At 34.4% G+C, this 22001-nt stretch overlaps 1 protein-coding gene across 1 annotated transcript in view; it reads right to left on the bottom strand.

Moving 5' to 3' along the window:
• Window positions 1-22001, bottom strand: part of LOC149771243 (uncharacterized) — an 85006-nt gene that overhangs the window by 23791 nt on the left and 39214 nt on the right. Inside the window, exons 7-8 of the mRNA XM_089948688.1 lie at window positions 18883-19004; window positions 2291-2457 (exon numbers count right to left, since the gene is read on the bottom strand). Coding sequence (XP_089804814.1) covers window positions 2291-2457; window positions 18883-19004 — 289 coding nt within the window. The remainder of the gene's footprint in view (window positions 1-2290; window positions 2458-18882; window positions 19005-22001) is intronic.

Here is a 22001-nt window from a genome sequence, read left to right as displayed (position 1 = left end):
GGGGATTCATTTTGTTTCCTCTACTGGCCATAGTTTTCGAAAAGTCATAATTTGTAGTGTGCACAACGAGCAATAGATGCAATTTGGGTGTGCCAAGTGCCCTTCTTGTGGCCATACTGTCCTTCAGACTGTCCTTACATTATTCTGAAAAACAGAAATATTGGCAATATTTTAAATCTCCAGCGTACACTCACCTGGTTATATTGAGTGCATGCCAAGTACGTTCGTGTGTTTACATGAGGTAAACACATGATGACCCGATTTAAATATCTTATTCCTTTTATTTACAACAAGAACTTACCGTTTTAACTTTGTATGGAAGAAAAAGTACAGATACACATGAACTAACAGCAGAGTGAGAGCATGGATGTTATAAGTTTACTTATTATATGCTCATTTATTTCTCAGTTAACTTTACATTGTCAGAATCGTTCAGTATTACCCGATACTGAACTCGCGCGCCAATACGCATATAGCATTCACATGCATAAAGGAACGACTCTCTAATGCAAACAAACAACGGACGCAGACACAAGCACTTTTGATTTGTAAACAGATAATATACACTTGCATAAGAGGCAATTTACATTGTGGTTGTTTAAATGTTTCTGAATTAACTAAAATAGATGTTTCATGGACTGCCACATCCCAGCTGCTTTGGCACATTCCGCATTAAATTTGTTGATACAATGTTTCGGATTTAGGCTAGCTACAGTATACAACAGATTCAAGAAGGGTCCTTACAAATAACATACAAGTGACAAGTCATACACTGTCTTCTTTAGCTGGTGATAAGAATGGCAAAAGAAAATACTTACAGTTTTACATCCTGAATTTCCTCAAAATATACTTTCTTAGTTCTGCAAATCTGAATTACATGAGCCATCTCATAGGTTCTCAATCTTGATTACACATTTCGAAATTGTACTGTAATTTCGATGATAAGTGCAATTACATCCTCCTTACTGCACTCAAAATGAAATAAGCATTAAATTCCATAGCGACTTTTTGATAATTGCAATTGAAAGACTTCATATTTTTCCCAAATTATGATTTCAAACATTCAATGACAGAAACAGAAACACATTTGCAGATGTCGACACATTTCTCCCTCGCTTCTTCAGTCCCATGTATTTCATGTGGAATTGTCACATATAAATCCTGTCCATAATCAAAAAAGTTTGTAGAATCGAAAAAAATACCAAGATCTATTAATTCCAGATCAAATGGAAAAGTTGTTGCAATATGCATTCATTCACAACATGACTCCAAATTTCAATTTTAACTAGACACGCCATTTTCTTTCGAAAGTTATGTCGAGCACGCAGCTATGTTCAAATTTATCTTTGCAGAGTTATGTGCACAATAATAATGTTGTTGTTGTGTAACGATGAATACGTTCTGGTGTATTTAGTTTGAATGCAGCATACATTCAGTTACTTTGTTTCTTGTCGTGTATTTTGTTAATATTATTAAACATTAGGCAGAATAAAAAAAATTAGCATATAATAAAAAGGTTATAGCATTTGTATGGGAAAATATGAACTCGTTTTGTCGGATGGGTATATTGCACTCCCGAGGTTGTGCAGTATTTCCATTAGAAAAACTCGTTCATATTTTTCCATACAAATGCAGTAACCTATAAATCTTAAAGGAAACACCAACAATAACATAATTTTTTACTCAGCATGTCAATTTTATTTTAATAGAAAGAAAACGCTAGCTTCTCATTGCCACTTAATGTTAGGCAAGTTATTGCTGTTATTTATTTACACTTTTAAGGACTTACTTGTACATTATTTGTTCATTTTTGAATGGTTTAACCAAACCCCAAACAGGTGGGATACTTAAGATAACTTAATGTCTCTTAATGAACTGGAATCTTTAAAGGGAGAAACCATTACTGGTACAGAATTATTAATTACGGAACATTTGATCATTTGAAATGACTAGATGGATGAGTGCTTAGGCGGTAAACACTGGCTAAAGGTAGATTTTCTCTAGTGAACAAACATAATGTCCATACAGCAAAACATCCTTGAAAACTATGACCATTCTTCATAAGTCCCAAGCCAGGTGCATAAGTGGTTTGCATCATACTGACAAATCTCTAGTCTGTAGGAGTCTGTACTCACACTGAATTCAGTGTTTTCTTGGCATGAAAAAGCATAAGCTACACAACATCAATGTGTAAGTAATTATTATAAAAGTTTTAAGAAACAAATAGCCCTAATGCAGAAGGAATCTAAAGTAAGAATTGTGACATTAATAACACACTATGTCTACAAACCTAACAGTTCTTGTGTCAGCTTTCCCTCTTCTTTAAACTTGTGCCAGTATTCTGCGGCTTGGGGATGTTTTCTCAGGACAAACATCTCAGCAGTGATGAGGGACTTCATAGCCTTGATCAACCATTGTGGTTCAAGCACAATCGATTCCCTCAGTTGTTCATTTGTGCTAGAAAAAAACAACAAACAATAAACAACAAAATTTCATTCAGAGACAGAGCATTTCCAGTATATGGTAATTGCAGCCTTGGTCAAGTAAAGGGGTATATACTATTCCTTTTCTTAAAATCACTCATTCTAGCCTTAACATCTTGAAGCAGAGCCAGTCTTATTGTTGTGTTCAGTTTTCAATTTGAGTGAAATTATTTATTCAAATAATTATTCACTGGAAATACAAAGTGCTCATCAATAATATTCTTCAACAGGAACATTAATCTGGAATGAAAGTTATTCAATTCAGACAAGGCCAGTTTTTGGACTGTATTATTGTGATACATCAAAATACACATTGCCACAGCCAAGGCCACTGGCACATAAGCATATTCAAGAATACTGGCACATCAACACATACATCTGGACTTGTGATAGAATGTTAAGGACTATTTTGAATCTAATTCACAATACTGTAAGTTCTTTATAAATCTTGCTTGACTTTGTATTCTAGGGAGATACATTATTTCTTGAATTTTACAAAACGTGTTGGTTTTTGTTCTTTTCTATAACTTAGTTTATGACCGCAAATTGAAATTGAAATCTATTTACCTCTACAACTATACAACTAGGTAAGCAAAATTTTCAAATGATTGTTCACAAATAAACACATCCATTAAGTGTATTTGATGTTGTTCTGCCAAATATGAGGTGCACTGAAGGTACAATATAACAAGTCTGCATGAAGGTAGACAGCATTAATGTCAAATTACCTGATTCAAACTTCTGTTCAAGGAAAAAGGCTTTTTAGAAAGTTACCACTATTTGTTTCCCACAATAAAGTCAAAATATGATAGCGGAAAACTTCACTGTGCATGTAAACTGAACTTTATTTAGTACAAGTCACTGACATAGCTTCTGTTACAAACATACTGAAGTCAAGATAACATTTCTTTAGCACAAGGTACTTCTGGTGCATACTGCCATGCAGAGCACAGGTACCTGTGACACATCCTTCCACCTAATTGCTTTTTCCTCAATATATGGCATTAGCCAGTGAATACATCTTGTACAAACTTATGGCAGAGTCAAACAATTATCCACCATAAGTGTTTTGTCATCATCTATGCAATAATAACTTCTTCACATCTGCACTGTAAATGTCGTGACTGCAAGATCTCAAGATGCTGAGACTTGACCACTTGTCTCTGAAATTTAACAGGCAAACTCTATAGTCATAACAAAATGTAATTTCTGGGGCAAAAGAACTACTTTTAATGATATAATACTTATCTGTCATTTTTACCCTGCTCACATTTTGTCAGTACAAACCATGATCCACACTTTGATGTTCCCAATATCCCATACAGAAGTTTCCAAAACATCCAAAAACTGAAGTAAAAAAAAAGTCTGGCTCCACATCACAGGCCCTTGTGCAGTAGTCGTAGTCTTATATTTTTGCCTAGACAAGATCCTTTCCGAGTCTGCCCAGCTCAGCAAGTTCCAGCTCATCATACAATGCCTACTTAATTGGTTGATGTACCCCTGTTGGGCTAAGAATACTACCTTCATTTAATAAGAGACTCTTGTCAACACCCAAGAAGCAAGAGATGAAGAGGGTAGAGATTATTCAACCCAGTAATGCAATCACCTGTAACCAACCTCTGTCAGGTTATCTTATCCTGGACCATTAGCAGATGCAATGGTTGCTCCATTTCATGAGGTGGATGCCATTTGCATACTTTCAGAGTGGATGACGATTTTGAGAGCCCTTTCATAGGAAGCCTCAATTTACCCAAATTAAGGACCACTGTTAAAGACCCAAGCATGGTATATACACCCACTCCAACCTAACCTAGGTTATCAGACCTAGGATAAGAAAATAATGCTGAATCTTAATGATTGGAAGTTTGTGATATCTGTCTCAACTTTACAGATGGATAATCTTCTGTTCAGGCATACCTAGTTATGTGAAATTGTCCTTTAAAGCATATCACACTGAAAGTGTGTACACCTATTCATATATCGAGACCCCAACCATTTCAGGCATGTTCTAAACTATCTAACAAATGGAGAAGCAGACATGACCAGCAATTTCCCACACATTATTAGATACCCAAGTTAAGTGCAGAGGGAAGCAGAACACTACAACTTTCAGAATCTCAGTCTACATCTAGAGAGAAAACCTTCCCAACCAGCCAAAATGAGAAATAGATTTTGTTCTTTATCTTGGTGTTAATTTTTTATATCTGTATCTTGAATGATTTTCATCAGGATTACCAGTTTTGAATCATGACTCCTCCTTGTACAAGTCTATATTGGCTACTTCTATGAAGTACTTTTGAAACAGTGTGGTTGTAAGTTTTTTTTCCCCAATATAATTGACTGTATAGACATTTCCATAATTAAATCAATTTTAATCACTGTATCCACTTTGTTATACTTCTTTGTGATGTACACATGTTGAAATGTATAATTACTTTTTAATTTTCATGAAGTAACAGAGGAGAAAAAATGAGAGGTGAATAGACGAGTAATAGAATCAACACTGAAGGTAAACATATGCTCTTAAGACTGTAATTTCATATGAGGATAGTAACTGGCAACGGAATAGATCACTGTATTTGTCGAAAGAATTATGGTTGAGAAATCGTAGATGAAATAGTTGAATACGTTGATATTTTACTAAATTGTTATAACTTTCACCTTGAGTCTTTTATACACCTAAACCATCAGCATTGTTGACTGGGGGCTCAAAGCTATTTAAATTGAAATTGTCTGCCCTTCTCTGGCATTAGAAATAATACCCACAGGAGGTACATGCCAGTCCTAATAACAATCTTTCTAAAAGCCCTAGCTTTTCTGTTGTTTTTCTTTCATTTTCAGAATCCTTAGTTTTTTCCACCTTTTTCCAAAATAGTCATACTATTCTATTTTTCAATTTTGTGTTGAGAATTGATTATGAATACAAATTCAGCTATGACATTTGTTATGTGTTGTTCAATTTTTAAGAATAAAGAGGCTACCCAGATTGAAAAAGATGTAAACATAATTATTTTGCTCAAATTTATGAAAATAGTTTGAGTAAAGGTTTTAGTTTTTCAGCAACTTTCATAAATTTTACTATTTTTCTGCATAAAATATAACTTCTTTTTCATGTTGCTCTACTACATGTCCATTCCTTTCCACAATGTGTTGCTATAATTACTGTAAATTAAAATTATGCAGATATGACATCCAGTATGTTCACCATCTTGACAATCTTGTGACCGCTACTCCTCCTTAATGGTCGTATTAACATGGGGTTTACTTCGTCCTATATAGAGATGGTACTGACCTTACATTCAAATATAGTCTTACATACAGGCTGAGCATTCCTCCAATTCTACGAGAAATTCTTCAGAAAACACTGGACAAAAAATTATGAAAAAGAAATAAAATTCCCACTTTTTATATAATGGAGTGTGATTAATAATTTTTAATAAAACTGAAGCATACTGGTAAGCCATTACCATTCAGCGTGACTTTAATCAAGAACTGCAAATCATGCAACGCACATGTGTATGTAATGGTGCCATGAGTGGTACAGAAACTGCTACTATATGACCAGGAAAAGGCTGTGATTTGTATACTTAGCACATATAAAACTGCTATAACTCTCTAAGCGAAGCAGACTGACAGCTAGAAATGAATGAGCTTGAAACAACTGGGAGATGGGGCCTGCTGCTGCAAAAGGAGACAAAGATGGCAGAGAACATGATGCTCATGTTACAGAGGAAGATTGCTGAAGTGAAATCCAAAGTTTCATTTAGCATGTACAATAACATTTTCATTCAGAAAACTGGTAAAAAAAGGTCACATGACATGAGATATGTCATTTCATTACAACAAAAAAACTCCTTTACAGCTGAAAACGATTTGTGTAAATTTCAGGACATAAGCAGTAACATGCTGGCAAGTGTAAAGTACACATAATTATGTACCCAATTAAATGTTTAGTTCAGACAAATATTAGCAATTTCAGGAGTAACCCCACCCACCCAACCCTTGGCTGGGAAGTCGGGGTGTGTCTTTCCCCATCATTTAAAATTCCTCTAAAGTTTTGTATATACACTTGACAGGATGATGATATCAACATCAAGGTTTTCAACAAAATTCTTAAGTCTTGTTTGAAACAAAATACATTCTGGACAAGTTCTTGACAATAAGCGCATGGGCAGCTGTTTGTACATATATTCAGTTCATTACAGACCTCTCAGTTTCTTTAGAGATGTCTTTAATTCAATTAGATTCCTTTATAATTTAAATAGAGAGCTCTATATATCAATAATATACCTCTTTAATTTAATTCGAGACCTCTCTAATTTGAGTAAAGACCTTAACATTTTTTGTTTCATTTGTAGACATCTATAACTGAATTGCAGACCTAGGTAATATAATTAGAGAGGTCTGTAATAGGATTAAAGCGATCTGTAACAGAATTTGAAACCTCAGTTCAACCTTATACCTCCAAAATATTCTTGAATTTCAAGTATGCACAGTACAGCCCTAACACTCTGTCTGACATTCTTCATTGGGTTTTCTCCAAACATAAACTTTTAATCTTTGCTGCAAGCATCTTTAGTTTCATCATTAAGAATTATTATTGACTACTGGTTTTCAAATGTCAAGTTATTTCTCTACTTAAACATTTAAATAAGTGATGTAAGATCTTGCTAAGACTTCATTGTTTGCTTTCTTACAGTACATCTCCTTATACCTAAACTCTGTGAAACTTCAGTTTGAATTTGATAAATACGGATAGAAATTACATTATCATCCATTCTACGGTTGAGTTTTGCTTGTCCAAATTATTTCTCATGTTCTATGGATCCTGTTGTGAGGCATTTTCAAACTGTTCTGAATTTGCATAACCTAATATTCCATTTTTTAAAGATATTTTTCTTAAATATTACTTAAATCTTTAATGGCTAAAAGAATTAGCATCTGCTTCTGACTGTTTCCCACAACAAATGTATCATTTTTAACTATAATCAATATATTCATTAGTGTACATATACCAAATGATGTTCAAAATCATCTTAATCCATGCAGTGACCATTATATATATATATATATATATATATAGAGAGAGAGAGAGAGAGAGAGAGAGAGAGAGAGAGATTGAAGTCAACTTTTCTTGCTCAGGTGTCTTCTCACTTTTGACCAAGCACTATACTGATGAGTGAATCATGAATAAGATCACACAAAGAAAACCTTGGTTTCTTTATTATAAGACCAAATATTAGTGTAGTACAAGATGTCCATTTATCATCTGGACTAAATTCGCTATTCGACTGCAGGCCATAAGGCTAAATTGAAGTGTCCCCAGTTTCACAAAACATCTTGAAATTTCTTACTTAAGTTCAGAAATTGTAATCTTTTTCTTTTCGCTTAGTTGGGAAAACTGATTCTTTCAGAAATGTCAGCAGGCACCAGGGTTAAGATGAAACATAATTCATTATATTAGAATGGGATTGGTCAAAAGTTCTAAAAGCATAACTGCTTTTCTCCCTATATTATGACAACATTTCAACATATTTCAACATGTTAACAGTCTAACAAATCTAATATTGATAGACAGAGAATGATATAAATCATGATTTGTTTAATTAATTCAATTTTTTAGGTATTATTTATATATTTGCGTAAAAGTTGTAAAATTCTGTATTTCTAATTTGTTTTGTGCTTTTCCCAAAGCAATAAATCTAATGTAACAGCAGGATACAGACTTCTTCAGTACTGTTGTCATCAGCTCATTGATAACTATACTAGAGTAGCAGCGAAGGCTTTTGGCTTTTTATTCTATAAGAACCACAACTGCTATTCCCCATAACGTTTGCCCATTTTAGCAAAAAGACTACACCCATTATGCACCTATGGGTTGTCAGCATTAATAATCCATGAAAGTGAAAAGAACCAAACAAGGAGCCAGAATCATACAGTGATGCAGGGCAAAACCACTATTGTCACTCATGCCCTCAACTGTAATCCACTACAGATTGCTAGATTTGCAATCATTGAGCCGGTATTGTAACTGATTTCAGAGCGATTAAGCCACTTGCAATCCCCACTTTTTAATTCGATCCACAGCATTGTTTTTGATACTATCAGCAACTCGCATTGCACCTTGTTTAGTGATTATTGCAGTGATGACAATACCCCAAGCACTTTCAGTGCACCTGTGAACAGTACATGAACAATGTCACCAGGTCCAGTACCACTGTCATTATATTAAATAGTAGGTCGATTTATTCAGTTGTATCGTCAATGTTTCTTCTCGAAGATCTACCACGTGCCCCGTCTTCATCCACAGGGGTAAAAGGAATAAGTGTCTACCAATTATTATGACATGGACAATAAACAGAAGCCATGGGAGTGATTGATGTCAAATCATTTGGTTCCACAGATGGTGAAAACCCAAACAGTGTAAAACCTTGAACAACTATGCCAGTTGTATCAGACTGCTTTCATAATTGGCACTGATGGTGTCACAGGTTAAACAGATTTGTGCTGTTGAGGTAATTCTGACTGTCATGTGCAATATTATATCCAGTACCGGATGCAGGTGATGAACGGAAAACAAAATTTTTTTTTTGGGAACATCTTTTGGCCAACCAAGAACTGTTGTCCATGACGACTGTCCAGTGTCAACCAGATGCTGCGGAGTTTAATTGAGATGGCATAGCGAAATGTGGGCTCATGTTCACACATAGACTGTCCAGTGTCAACCAGATACTGCAGAGTTTAATTGAGATGACATAGCTAAGTGTGGGCTCATGTTCACACATAAACTCCAATGTCAACCAGATACTGCAGAGTTTAACTGAGATGACAGAGCTAAGTGTGGGCTCATGTTCACACATAGAAATTTTAGAGTCTTTACTAGTCAACACCGAAATTCTTCATCAGACCTCATCATTTATTGAGGTAATATCATAGGCGAAGGAAGTTCTACCACACCCAAAGCTGTCAATGAGCTGGTGAAAACACAAATGTGTTGTTTGCAGGCAGACCACCACATGGTTGTGTTAAGATATTAGAGCAACTGCAATAAACTTGCTGCAGTAACACATGTAGAAAAAGTCACACAAATTCTGGTTTTGTTGATGAGATTATAATATTCAAGGCAATGCTTTGGGTTGCATTGACAGCAACCTGTTGATTCGCAGCACACTTTTGCATATCACAAGAAGTGTCTCAGTTGTTTCAGAACTCATCATCGGTGTTATACAAATGAAGTTTGCCATATAAATCACTGATATCTTCAACTAGCTCATGCATCAGCGCAGTATGTTTCTGTCCATGATGCCAATGGTGAGGAATCATGGACAAATCGATGCAGCCTCATGAATTATTTCTGGTGAGTTGCTGGCAGCATGAACTGATTCCAACAGATCTGTGAGGTTGTTTGGGTGACACAGGCCAACAATGTCTTCTCCTTGTTTTGATTGCTATTGCTGATACCTTTTTATTTGTTTGCCTACCCATTGTTTGTAATCTTCCATTATGTCAAATTCGTAAAATCTGTGTCTAGGTTATTGATCTAATCACTCTGCCAATTTTTCACATGCTGCTTCCATTTCAGCAAACAAAGTTGGAGACATATGTAAATCTTGTGCTGTGGGAAAAGGTCTTCATTGTGAACTTTGTCCTGTTGGAAGTAAAAGTAACACTTCACCTTGGGGTGCATGTGCGGGATGGTGTTGTGTTTTTGCATGTTTTCTTCCGTGTATATTGTACTGGTGGAGGCACAGGTAAAGCTTTTTCACGTTCTTGATGAGTACATCTTTTGTTGCATTTGTTGTTGTTTCAGCCACCTATTTTTTTCTTCTTCATCTGGTATGGGTGCATGGGTGCAGGATGTTTTTCTTTGGGTTGTTTTCACATTGCTTTTATTTTTGCAGGTTTAGTAAGTCCATTTTCTGTCTTTGGTTGTTGGTTTTATTGTTCTGATGCTTTTGCATGTGTTTCTTCTATCTGTGTTTGTGCAGGTGCAAGTGCAGATGTCTGCATATATTCTGGTGTTTTTGCACATATTTTTTGTGCAAGTTTTTCAGGTCATAGCCGAGCTAAATCTTTGCTTTTGGGTGCACATTCTTGAAATACATCTTTGCAATTATTGTTTCTCATCTTTTTGCTGTTGTTTATAATACTGTTTATCTTCTTCTGTAATATGTTCTATGTCCGGGTCTAGTGTTTGCAATCTAGGACACTGTTGTTGTCTTGGCAATACATCTTGTTGTCTTGACAATTCCTCTTGTTGTGGCTGCAATGGTATTACTGGATTACTGGTTGAGGTTCATATATTCTCTCCATAAAATTTTACCTTCTTCAGCTCTTCTACCTACAAATCAATTAAGTATTTATACATAATGATCATACCATTCACCGGTACATGGTTTCTTCCCAGTAAACTCTCTAAATACCATTTTAGGCCATACAGTACTCATAAATTTATGATGTGTTCTTGATGTCATTTTTATTGCATACTATTTCTAATGGTGGAGTCCGTTAAGAGTGACATGTATTGGATTTGCGAAAATGGCCTGGTGAGCTGATTCTTTAAAATAATGAATTGGTGTTGACAACTGCGACTTCTATTCGGGTGGCTCATTTAGTATCTTGGCAACTGCCAGTCTAACGTTTTAATCAAGTGCATGGGTGCCTTTTGCAAATACACCAACAGTCTCTCCAATTTCTCCAACGTCTTCTTTGCATTCCTCAATCGCCTGTGGCAAGAGCATAATAGTCTCTGCAGTTGCTCTATTGGCATTTTTTATATCCTTGGTGTGTTTAGCTACTTTACGATTGGATCTGGTTCTTCTTTTGTTCCCTGTTAGCATTGCCACCTGTTCCACCTTGCACCCTCTTAATATCCGCAGCACATTTGGCAATTTCTTTTGTTGGTTTAATCAGCAGTGTAAACGTTTGTTCAAACCCTGTTGTGAGATCTTCTCATGCAGTTTGTCATGACTGTAACATGTCTTTGACATTTTGACAGCCTTCTATAACTTTATGAATCAATTCCTGGTGTTTACAAGTGGTTTTCCCAGACTGCTTTGCATGATATTCAATAACATCACTGGCGGACATTTTATATAATTGTTATGATTGTTAAATTTCTTTTTCCAAATGTGCATGATATTTTCCCTTGTGACTTGAAGTTCCAGTCAATGGTGAATAAACTAGACATATATTCTATGATCAGCACAAACATGTCATGAAACTTATCCCACAAACAGTTGGAGATACACCAATGAATGTTTCCAAGACCATGCACGTCAATGCCTTGAAATATCAACATGCTCAGTTGTCACAAATCACATTAGGAACCTGTGCATATTGTTGAACCAACTAAATTAAATGCCAGGTTATGCATGACTTAATAATAGATTGATATTTAGTGGGTCTAATGCCCAATACTTATCATATATAATATCAATGAGTTTAACATAATTTATGATATATAATATCAGCAAGTCTAACATGCAATATTTTATATCAGTGAGTATAAAATAAAATAATTTATCATATATATATATATATATATATATATATATATATATATATATATATATAATTTGTAGGTCTATGACCCAATATTACAGGTTGATGATTCAAATAATTGTTTCTTTTTTTAACGTAAATAATTAAGTACAAAAGATATACAATAAGTTTTAGACCCATATGTACATTAGCACGGGTGAATAACATAGGACAACAAAGAGTTTTTAAAAAATTCTAAGTATCAAGCAGACAACTCGGTTATTTGTGTTATTAACACAGACTCAACAATACCAGTTTAATGATCAACTATTTATTTTAAATATGAAAGAATTAAATAAGTTATACATAATATGGATCAATATATACACAAGTACTAGTGAATACCACTTGATAAGATCGAGTTTATAATAAAATTCTAAGTATAAAGGATACATCCCAGTTATTCAAGTTATAAAACACAGACCCGACAATCCACTTACCGTGACCTATATATATACCCAACAATACAGGCTTAAGGCTCAAATAATTTTTGTAGAAATATGAAAGAATTAAATATGATAGGATATGGAATGATATATACATTAGCACTAGTGAATTCCACATTACAAGACAGATTTTAATATAATTCTAAGAATACAGGATACATCCCACTAATTCAGGTTATTTCAATTATTTAACAAAACCCAACAATCTATGCACGTTGAGTATGTATGTGTGGCGGTGGGGGACATAAAGTACTCTCTGTCCCACCCTGACAATTTTGTTCATGCTCATTCACTTTTGTTGAAGTTTGGTATGTCACTTTGCATTTAACATCTTGACTATAAAGTTCAGTTCTTACCATTTTCCAGCAAAATTTAATCGAGTTATGTTCCTTGCGTTAAAAAAAAAGTTTCTGATATTTTTTCAGGAATGCAATAGGGAGTGATGGCATCAGTGTGTTTCAGAACTTTCCTTTTTCAATTTAGTTTCCTCTTAATAATGTTTGAAGGACTTAATGGATTCAAAATTAAATCTGGTATGAGGATTCATGTTAGGACAGTCTAGGTCTATTTCAGTTGTTATTGTTTTATGGCAAACATTTATAGAGTTCTGACCAATGTCTGACTTCGCTCTTTGTTCTTCAATTTCGTTTTCATTCACTAACATTTGTGACACTTCATGCACTAAAATCAAACTTAGTTCAAAACACTATGTTAAGAAAATCCATGTAAAGTTTAATTTTCACTGGTTTCCACCAAATACGTATAGTCATATGCCCTTGTTAGACTTTGAACTTTGCCCTTTTATTTTGTTTCTTCTCAATAACATGTGAAGGACCTCTGATTTGGCATGACGTGTTTTATCAACAATATCTAGGCTAGGTTTGACTTCTACTTTTCAACAAACGTTTATGGAAATTTGCCTCTGCTTGTCTTTAAACTCTGCCATTTCTGCAATAACATTTCATGGACTTCATGGATTTAAAGTTTACATTAAAAAGACTTAAGTTAAGCTTTTGGAACCCAACTTTCAACTGAAACCATATGGCTATTGCTGTACTAGGGTGCAATTAAATGCTAGCGCATCCTCCCACCCATCCATCCATACATATTATATTTTCAGTGTTTTCTGGGAAAATGTTATGGAGTTCTGGCACTTGTTTGACTCTGCACTTGCCCTACAATTTCCACTCAATAACTTCTGAAAGACTTCATGGACTGAAACCAAATTTTATTATTAATCTTTCAAGTTATCTTAAGATCTAGGTCAATGCTCATTTTTTGTAATTTTTCTATAAAACTTTATTTTGTTACAGCACCTATCTGACTTGTATATATTCCCTTCAAAAGCATCATATTGCTAGGGGCACCAGTGTCATGTGGACACATTTCATGTCATCTTGAAAGCATGAGAAAAGTAGATGATATACACAGTTTTATAATCACATTTATATTAGACAACATTATCTGTTTCATTTTTTAATGGTTTTAATGTACAATTAACTGAACTGAATTGTTGGTACATACAGTTAAATCCACATACACCCAAATAAAACGTGATTCATGAGTATTATTTCACCCAGTTACTTGCTGTTATATGCTAATGTGAAGTTTACTGAAGTTTACTCATCCCTGAATGGGTCTTTGCAAGGTTTATCATATAACTGGGAAGCATGATATTAAACATATCTTTAGCACAATGGGAAGGGGAAAGGACATAATGTTATGAATATCTTTAGCACATTGGGGAGAAGGCATGATGTTAAGCATATCTTTAGCACACCGTGGGGAGGGCATAATGTTATGAATATCTTTAGCACACTGGGAAGAAGGCATGATGTTAAGCATATCTTTAGCACACCGTGGGGAGGGCATAATGTTATATATTTGGTGGTTAGAAAATCAAGCTTTATTATGCACTACAATTTTTATCTTATTCTAAACATGCATGACAGTGTTAATTAATTTCCACTTCACACTTTGTATGCAACTGGCTTTCAGATAAGTGGTAATAAACTAATCTGTTTCTATGTTTGTCTACAGGAAGCAGTGAATTCAGATGCGTATTATAGTGGAAGAGTTATTAATATCATATGGTGTTGTAGTTATCCATGTCTTTGATGAGAAGTTACATTTGTATATATCTCTCTTCACAAAATTAATTATTGTTTGGTTATGTTAGAGGTTTACATCCATATTTATTTTTAATCTTAGTAGCAGCAATTCCTGTTAAATATGGTGTTAACTAACCCCCTCAGGGATGTTAAATTCAACAATTCAGGCTTTCAAGCAATTGAAACAAAGAAATTCATTGTTGGCTGGGAATGTTCACTGTTCACAGACTTACAATATATCACTGATAGCAAGTTTTCCCTTCAATAGCCAAACATTTAGATTTGTTGCAAAATGTTTAACTCTTTAAGTAGATGCAAAGTGCTTGAAATAGAGTTAAGTATCAACGGTTTAATTTGGAATTGATTAGCTCATAATGAAATGTTTGACAAGCAATATCCCGCTTATTATATAGTTGTTCGAAATTTTTATATACATTAAATCTTACTAAAGAATATGAGTGGAGAGAGGATATATGGATATAATTTGGTTAATATATTTAGATTTTGTGTATTTGAATTTGTATGATGGAGTTGGATACATGCCTGCAGTTAACACAATCAGACCATATGTTACTTCAGCATTAGTCTATAGTACAAGTCATATGGGGTAATGTATGCACAATTACTCGTGTTAAATATAAATTGTTCTTTTAAAATTTAACACTAACTTTCTTTAACCAACGTCTATTCAATCCCGATTATTGAATGCTCTGCACCTTAACTGTCAATAAGAAACTTCCAGATGAAAATGATCTATCACTATGGACTTTTACAATGGTGGCCTTGTACTAAGATGGGTTAAAATAAGAGCATGTTGAGTGGAATCGTCACAATCGAGGGTAGTACAAATTTTTTTATCAATATGCGTAGCTTTCATAGTGACATCACAATTCGCAAATTTCAATCTGGATTGTACTGGATCACACCGTTAGGTTCATTTTGTCAAAAAATGTCTACATACTTTAACAATGATTTTGCCATATGCACCTCTCAGGGTGTCTAAATAATGACCTTGCAAAGGGATATGGATGTATACAAATCCAAATGAAGTGAATACTTGCCACTTAAAGGTATGTAGAATCAAATTCTAAAAAATGACACCAATTACTGAAATAGTCTGTTTTGAATGCCTACATGACCCATGTGACTAATAATAAAGAAGGGCCTTCAGGGAATGCATTTCCTGAGATCTGAAAGGATAATTTATAATCTAGGGGCAACCATAATACAAACTACTTGATACAAGGCCATGTGTGTCATAGCTGCATATATGTGTCAGTGTGTCATATAATAGACACACACACACACCCCACTGAAGTCGAATATTTACAATGAGACGTTAGAGCATCAGTTGAGAATATTGACAAACAGTCAACAATTATCAAGTGTAGGAGGCCGGGTATTACAGTCCAGTGAGCAAACCCACGAGACCATGATGGGGAGGCAGTCATCCTGCACATTTGAGGCAGTCACCTGGGGACTCTAGGGAAGGAAACCAGATGGTGTGCCAGTATTCTCGGGACCTGTGAACTGAGACAGATGGTGTGCTGCAGGATAGGGAAAAATATCAGCAGTCCAATGGGGAAACCCACCAGACCATACTGGTTAGGTAGCCATTCAGCAAAGAAGAGACTGCCACCTGGGAACTCTAGGAAGAGAAAACAGTGTACAAGTCTTTTTACTGGGATTGCAGCATAAAGGCGTCAAGAGTAGATCAGCCTTCCCAAAGACAAGTAAAGAAGCTGAGTTCAGTAGCCAGCGGCAGACAGATTAAGGTTGCCTGCCTGTATGGGGTTGTCATTTTGGCCCCAAAGGACATATTTTATCTATTCGATGCCAAGATCTAAATTAAAACTAGATACTGCAAAATATAGCGTGACGCCAAAATAAAATAGGTAACATTACTCACAGATTGGTTTTAAGTTTTGGAAATTGATATACACTTTGCATGCAAAGTTCAAAATTTAATAAGATGAAATAAATGAAATTTATAACTTATTCACTTGTCCTTATTAAATATGTGGCATATACATTATTGGTCAGTGATTGCCCGCATTGGTAGAACTGGGCAGAATGTGACCTAATATTATGTTAAAGGCATTTCAGAAAGTTCCAGGATGAATTTGGGTTCTCTGGCTGGTACTTTCCCTCATTTGCCTCACCCGGACATGATGTATTCCTGCTGTGTGAGATACACTTGGAATGGGTGTCATCAAGTGGTTGACCCTTTCTCACATGAGAAACCTATTTTTAATTAATTTTTTTAATCCCCAAATGAGCACGATTGTGTACTGAGGGGGGTAAGCTCGCTGAGAGCTATACATATGAATACATAAACGCGAATAGGTGGAGGCTCTCTTTCCCTCCAATGCAACCAATTAAAAATCCAGCAGTGCTGGGATTACCAAGTCACACAAGGCCTTTAGGCCACACATGACTATAATCGAACGATAACACAAGGTGAGAATCAGCATGTAGAACTAGATGGCTTCATAAAGAATTACATAGGTAAAAGAAAAACCCTCTTACTTGTCTAATACCACAAGTGAAGCACAGTCAGATTAGAACAGGCCCTACAACAGGACACAGAACAAGAGTTAACACTGGTTAGATATGACAAAGAAATAATTGTAACTGGGCACTTTATAAGAAGAAAATTCAATTAAATTTTGTAATGGTTCAACAGAAAAATTGCATAATCAAGACTTAAAACAGCACACAAAACGACACTGAATATTGAAGTGATTGACAGATTATTATAAATCTAACTTATGTAGACGCATTCTGGGACATGCTGCAAAATATATAATTTGCATGAAAAATATTAAAAAAGAGAACCTGGAAACTGAAATTAATAAAAATAAAAAACTTATTTAAAAATAAGTGAGTCTGTGTTAACTTTTGCTTAGAGAGCAGTCACAACCTTTTAAGTAATCACTGTTTTGAATATTTAATGCTAAAATTACCATTCTGGTGGCCTATGTGGTTAGAGCATCCACCTTAGATGTGGGAGGCTGAGGGTTCAAACCCCGGCTGAGTCATACAAAAGACTTATAAAATGGTACTAGCAGCTGCCTTGCTTGGCATGCATAAAAACTTCCAACATTCGAGGCAGATGCTCTAAACACTAGGCCACCGGAGTGGTCTATTAAGAGGTTACTGTTAGGAAAAGTCAGACTCGTTTCAGGATAATATGACTGGGTGGGACATGATGCTAAATGTCTGCGACGTGATGCTGCATTGTTAGGCATCTCTGTAAACTGCCACACTGCAGACATCCTAGTGATATGACTATATTTGTTAAAACTATGTCAAAAATCTAAATCAAGCAAAAATAATGCTAGATTTTGAGAAACAGGTCATGTGCTGCAATTAATTTTTTATTTGTCATGGCAAACACTTCATATGGTTCATTTCTTGGCAAATGTATACCGTATTTACCATGTATATTGAAATACTGTATTTGTTGTCACACCATAAATTAATTTTTAAAGTAATTTTTTGTGCACTGTATATTCTGGGACACATCATTTTTTTCGAATCATGAGTTGTGGGACACACTTTTAAATCATTCAAAAATTACATGTCAGAAAATGCACACAAGCTTAAATTTTATTTTAAAAACTATGAAAGTGTGTACTTGAGATAAAACACTATAATCCACTGCAGCATCTTATACATCCAACTTTTCTCCTCCACATGTACAATCCATTCCGTGCATGAATATTTTTTAGCTTCCTCATGCCTTGAACAATTATCATTGGAGACAACACATCTCCTGAAGCAGAAACTGCAAGAACTATTGTAAAAGATTTTTTTATCAGCACCAGTCATACGAATTCTGACACTTGTGTCTTTTCAACAGTCTGTCAGTGAATGAGGTCAAAGTATGCCAGAGTTTCATCCAAGTTAATGATCATATGGTATATATATATATATATATATATATATATATATATATATATATATATATAATCATAAAATATTTCACTAGCATTGAGAAGTATCTAATAGAACCATTATGTAAATCATCAATAAATATAACCCCTTGAAATCGACTTTCTGTTTGACACTGGTACGCAAAGTATTTGCAAAATATTAAAAGATAAATGTTCATGAAGGTAATGGGTGCCTTAAATTTTAAATAATTCCTCCCGTATGATACCTTTATGTCATATTTTTCTATTAGTGGCATAATCAATGTGATACATATAACCTTCTTTATCATTTCATCATACCCATCTAGATTACTGTCTCTTTCTCTAAGGAAATTACTAGTAGACATTAGTCCAGTCTTACCTGAAGTAGAGGATATTTCCGATATCATGCTGAAATTTCAGGAAGAGATTTAATTCCTCCTTTGACTCAATTCTAACATCCCCTTCTTGGTTCATTTTTTCTAGCAAATGGTATGGAATCACCTATATGATACAAGGAAAACACAGTTTACTAACAAGATAATAATAATAATAATGAGGACTTTGTATAGCACCTAATCTTTAGAAGCTCTTTACAACATTAGACAACACCTATATGATACAAGGAAAACACACACAGTTTATTAACAAGATACCTTACGGATAATGTAAGATAAAACTACGGTATATTTTCACATTCATTATTATATTGTTCCAAATCTATGCTCTTAAAATAAGTAATAGAAAAGAGTGAAGACAACAAGCTTTGTAAAATTTAGCAAATAATTTATTTCCCTAGAATACAAAGTGAAAAACGAGAAAAAAGGAACTTAAGGTATTGCGAATTAAATCCCAAAACTAATCCAAGAATGAAAGACACAATTCCTAGTAACAAAAAGTCCTGAATAAAACTTGGTTCAAGTCCCAAAGAGATCAAAAAGTTGCAGGCGATGACGTGTCTGTTATGGTCAGTGAAGTGCTGATGTCTCTTGTTGAATCACATAAATATTATTCCAGGTCTGAATTCAGTACAAATTCCAATGAATGTCTTTATCCAAGAATTTGCTCAGTGCACTTTTGTATTTCCAGAGAAAATAATCACTTGATTTCAATAATCTGAAAAACATACAATTCAGCCTGAACTGGACACAACATAATACAACTTGAAGTGCTAGATGTTAAAGCATGACTGGTAAAATCTTCACAGTCACAACATAGTACAGCTCTCTGCTTGACCTCAGGTCACATTAGCATTTTCTAAAAACAACCATTACCTAATGGGAAATAACCTTCTAGAATGGTCTAATGAGCCTTGTTTACTTACAACACAATAGCCTATAAAATTCCTGTGGGAATCTCCAAAACCCTGACCCTGATCAACATATTTACCACTTTTTATTTACCTGAATAATAACTTGGTTAATTAGCTCATACACATAGAGTATAATGTAGCTATTTTTAGTTGTTTACATAAATGAAGAAAAAAAGTCAATCATGTCAAGCAGAAATGATCAAGTCCAGCAAACAGCGTTACATTACAATAACTTTTAATGAAATAAAAAAAATTAAACTAACAAAACAAACAATTAAATTAAATATGCATAATTATATATGGAAAATAGGATGTAGAAGTTATTCTACATTAACAAGGATTTTAATAATCATTTAAAACTTTAGGCTCAAAGCATTCTCTTTGTGCATTCTTTCTAGAAGAATAGTTATTTACATTGGCCTATGAAATATTCTCATAATGTTTCTTAAGTTTTCACTTGCCTTTAGATCAAAACATTGGATATTACACTCTACAGATATTTTGGATATGAAACTGTTTCACTTAACTCATTAACCCCTGGCACCACATTCACGTGTCCGGAGATAGTATCCTACTTCTGACCTCTGCAGTGTCAAGGTCATTTAAGACACACAAAAGCAGATGATATTACTGAACAGTAGACAGATGTAGTTCTATAATGTTACCAAATAATCTGACTTTATACTTGCATTACAAAATATTGTAGGAGAAACATATTTTTGAGACCAAAGATTTGCCCATTGTCAAATTCAGATTTTGTGTCCAGATTTTAGACTTTTTGGCCTTATATATAATGCTGACCAGTCTGAACTGCACACAGACAGGGGAACCTTTGCAAAATGTAGGGTAAATTGGGAAGTTGGGGATTTGGAGTAAGAAGTGGCCAGTACATGAAAATGATGGCCCAATAAGCAACACAAAAAAAGAACTCCAACTTTTATTCTTCTGAACATGCACAGGCAAAATAGCCAATGAAAACCAACATTTCTAACACAACTAGGCATCAGCCTAAATGTAAATCTCTAGAAAGTAGATGCATTTGGATGTATTCAGAAGTAATCACCATTTCAGGTGAAAATGACAAAAATCTCCAGGGGTTAATAAGTTAAAAGCATAACAAATGTTCATGAAGACATAAAAGTTAAGTCTACTTTAATGCGCATATGAGAAAATACAGTAACTATTTTAATCAATCATTGATATCAACAAGGAAAAACAATATCATGGGTAGATTTGTTATCAAGCACAATTGGTTTTATTTTACAACTATCTTGCAATAAATGTTGAAAATATTTGATGTTGTCCTTATATGCATTCCATCTGTTTACTTTCTCTTAGTTTTTATATTTAAATTATTTGAATGCATTGTCTTACTGTGATGTAAGTCACAAACTCTGATATTCAAAGAATTTTTAAAACAACATTCAACAGACTTGTGTCTCTATGACTTTAAGGAAACTATCAACTATTATGTAGAACCAGGCAGCCTTATATTTCAATGATTTTAGACACCAGGATCAATTCCTGATACTCTTTACAAACTTTCTTGATACTCAAATACCCACCTACATAGTTTGTACTCTAGTTCACTGATCTGGCAAGCAGTAGTACTATGTGGGTTGGGGAAGAACAATATCAAGTTCCTTCAATGTACCCAACGTGGTATGGCATGGAGGTGTACTTTGCCTTTGTTATTTAATATATGCATAGACGAGTTAAATCGTATGCTGGTCATTATCACATGGGGGCACATTTGACACCAAAACATGTTATTTCTTAAATTTTTTAGTTTTGCTAATAATATGTCATCAATAAGTCCTTTTTCTCTCAGGATTAATGAAATTGTTACAGATATGTGAACCTTATGTGTTTGAGAATGATATCATCTATAATAAACAAAAATCTCTACGCATGGTCTTTCAGTCAACTTCCACCAATTACAATCTCCTCCCTCTGTATTTTTTAATTGACGGTCATGCTCTTGTACACATCAACATCTGTATGTATTTGGGTCATATTTTAAAATCAATTTGGTCAGATGATGAAGATATGATCAGACGTTACAGATTTGTTGTTTACCAGAACAATAATATCCTTAATTTAGAAAATGTTCTTTAGAATCAAAATTGGATCAATCAAATCTTATTGCTACATAATGTACAATGCTCCTCTGTAGACAAACATTTAGT

The sequence above is a fragment of the Sinohyriopsis cumingii genome, unplaced genomic scaffold, assembly GCF_028554795.1.
Source record: "Sinohyriopsis cumingii isolate HCF-2022 unplaced genomic scaffold, ASM2855479v2 utg002017l, whole genome shotgun sequence".
Lineage (NCBI taxonomy): Eukaryota > Metazoa > Mollusca > Bivalvia > Unionida > Unionidae > Sinohyriopsis > Sinohyriopsis cumingii.
The sequence above is the reverse complement of the archived record's forward strand: the minus strand, read 5'-3'. Positions and strand labels throughout refer to the sequence as shown.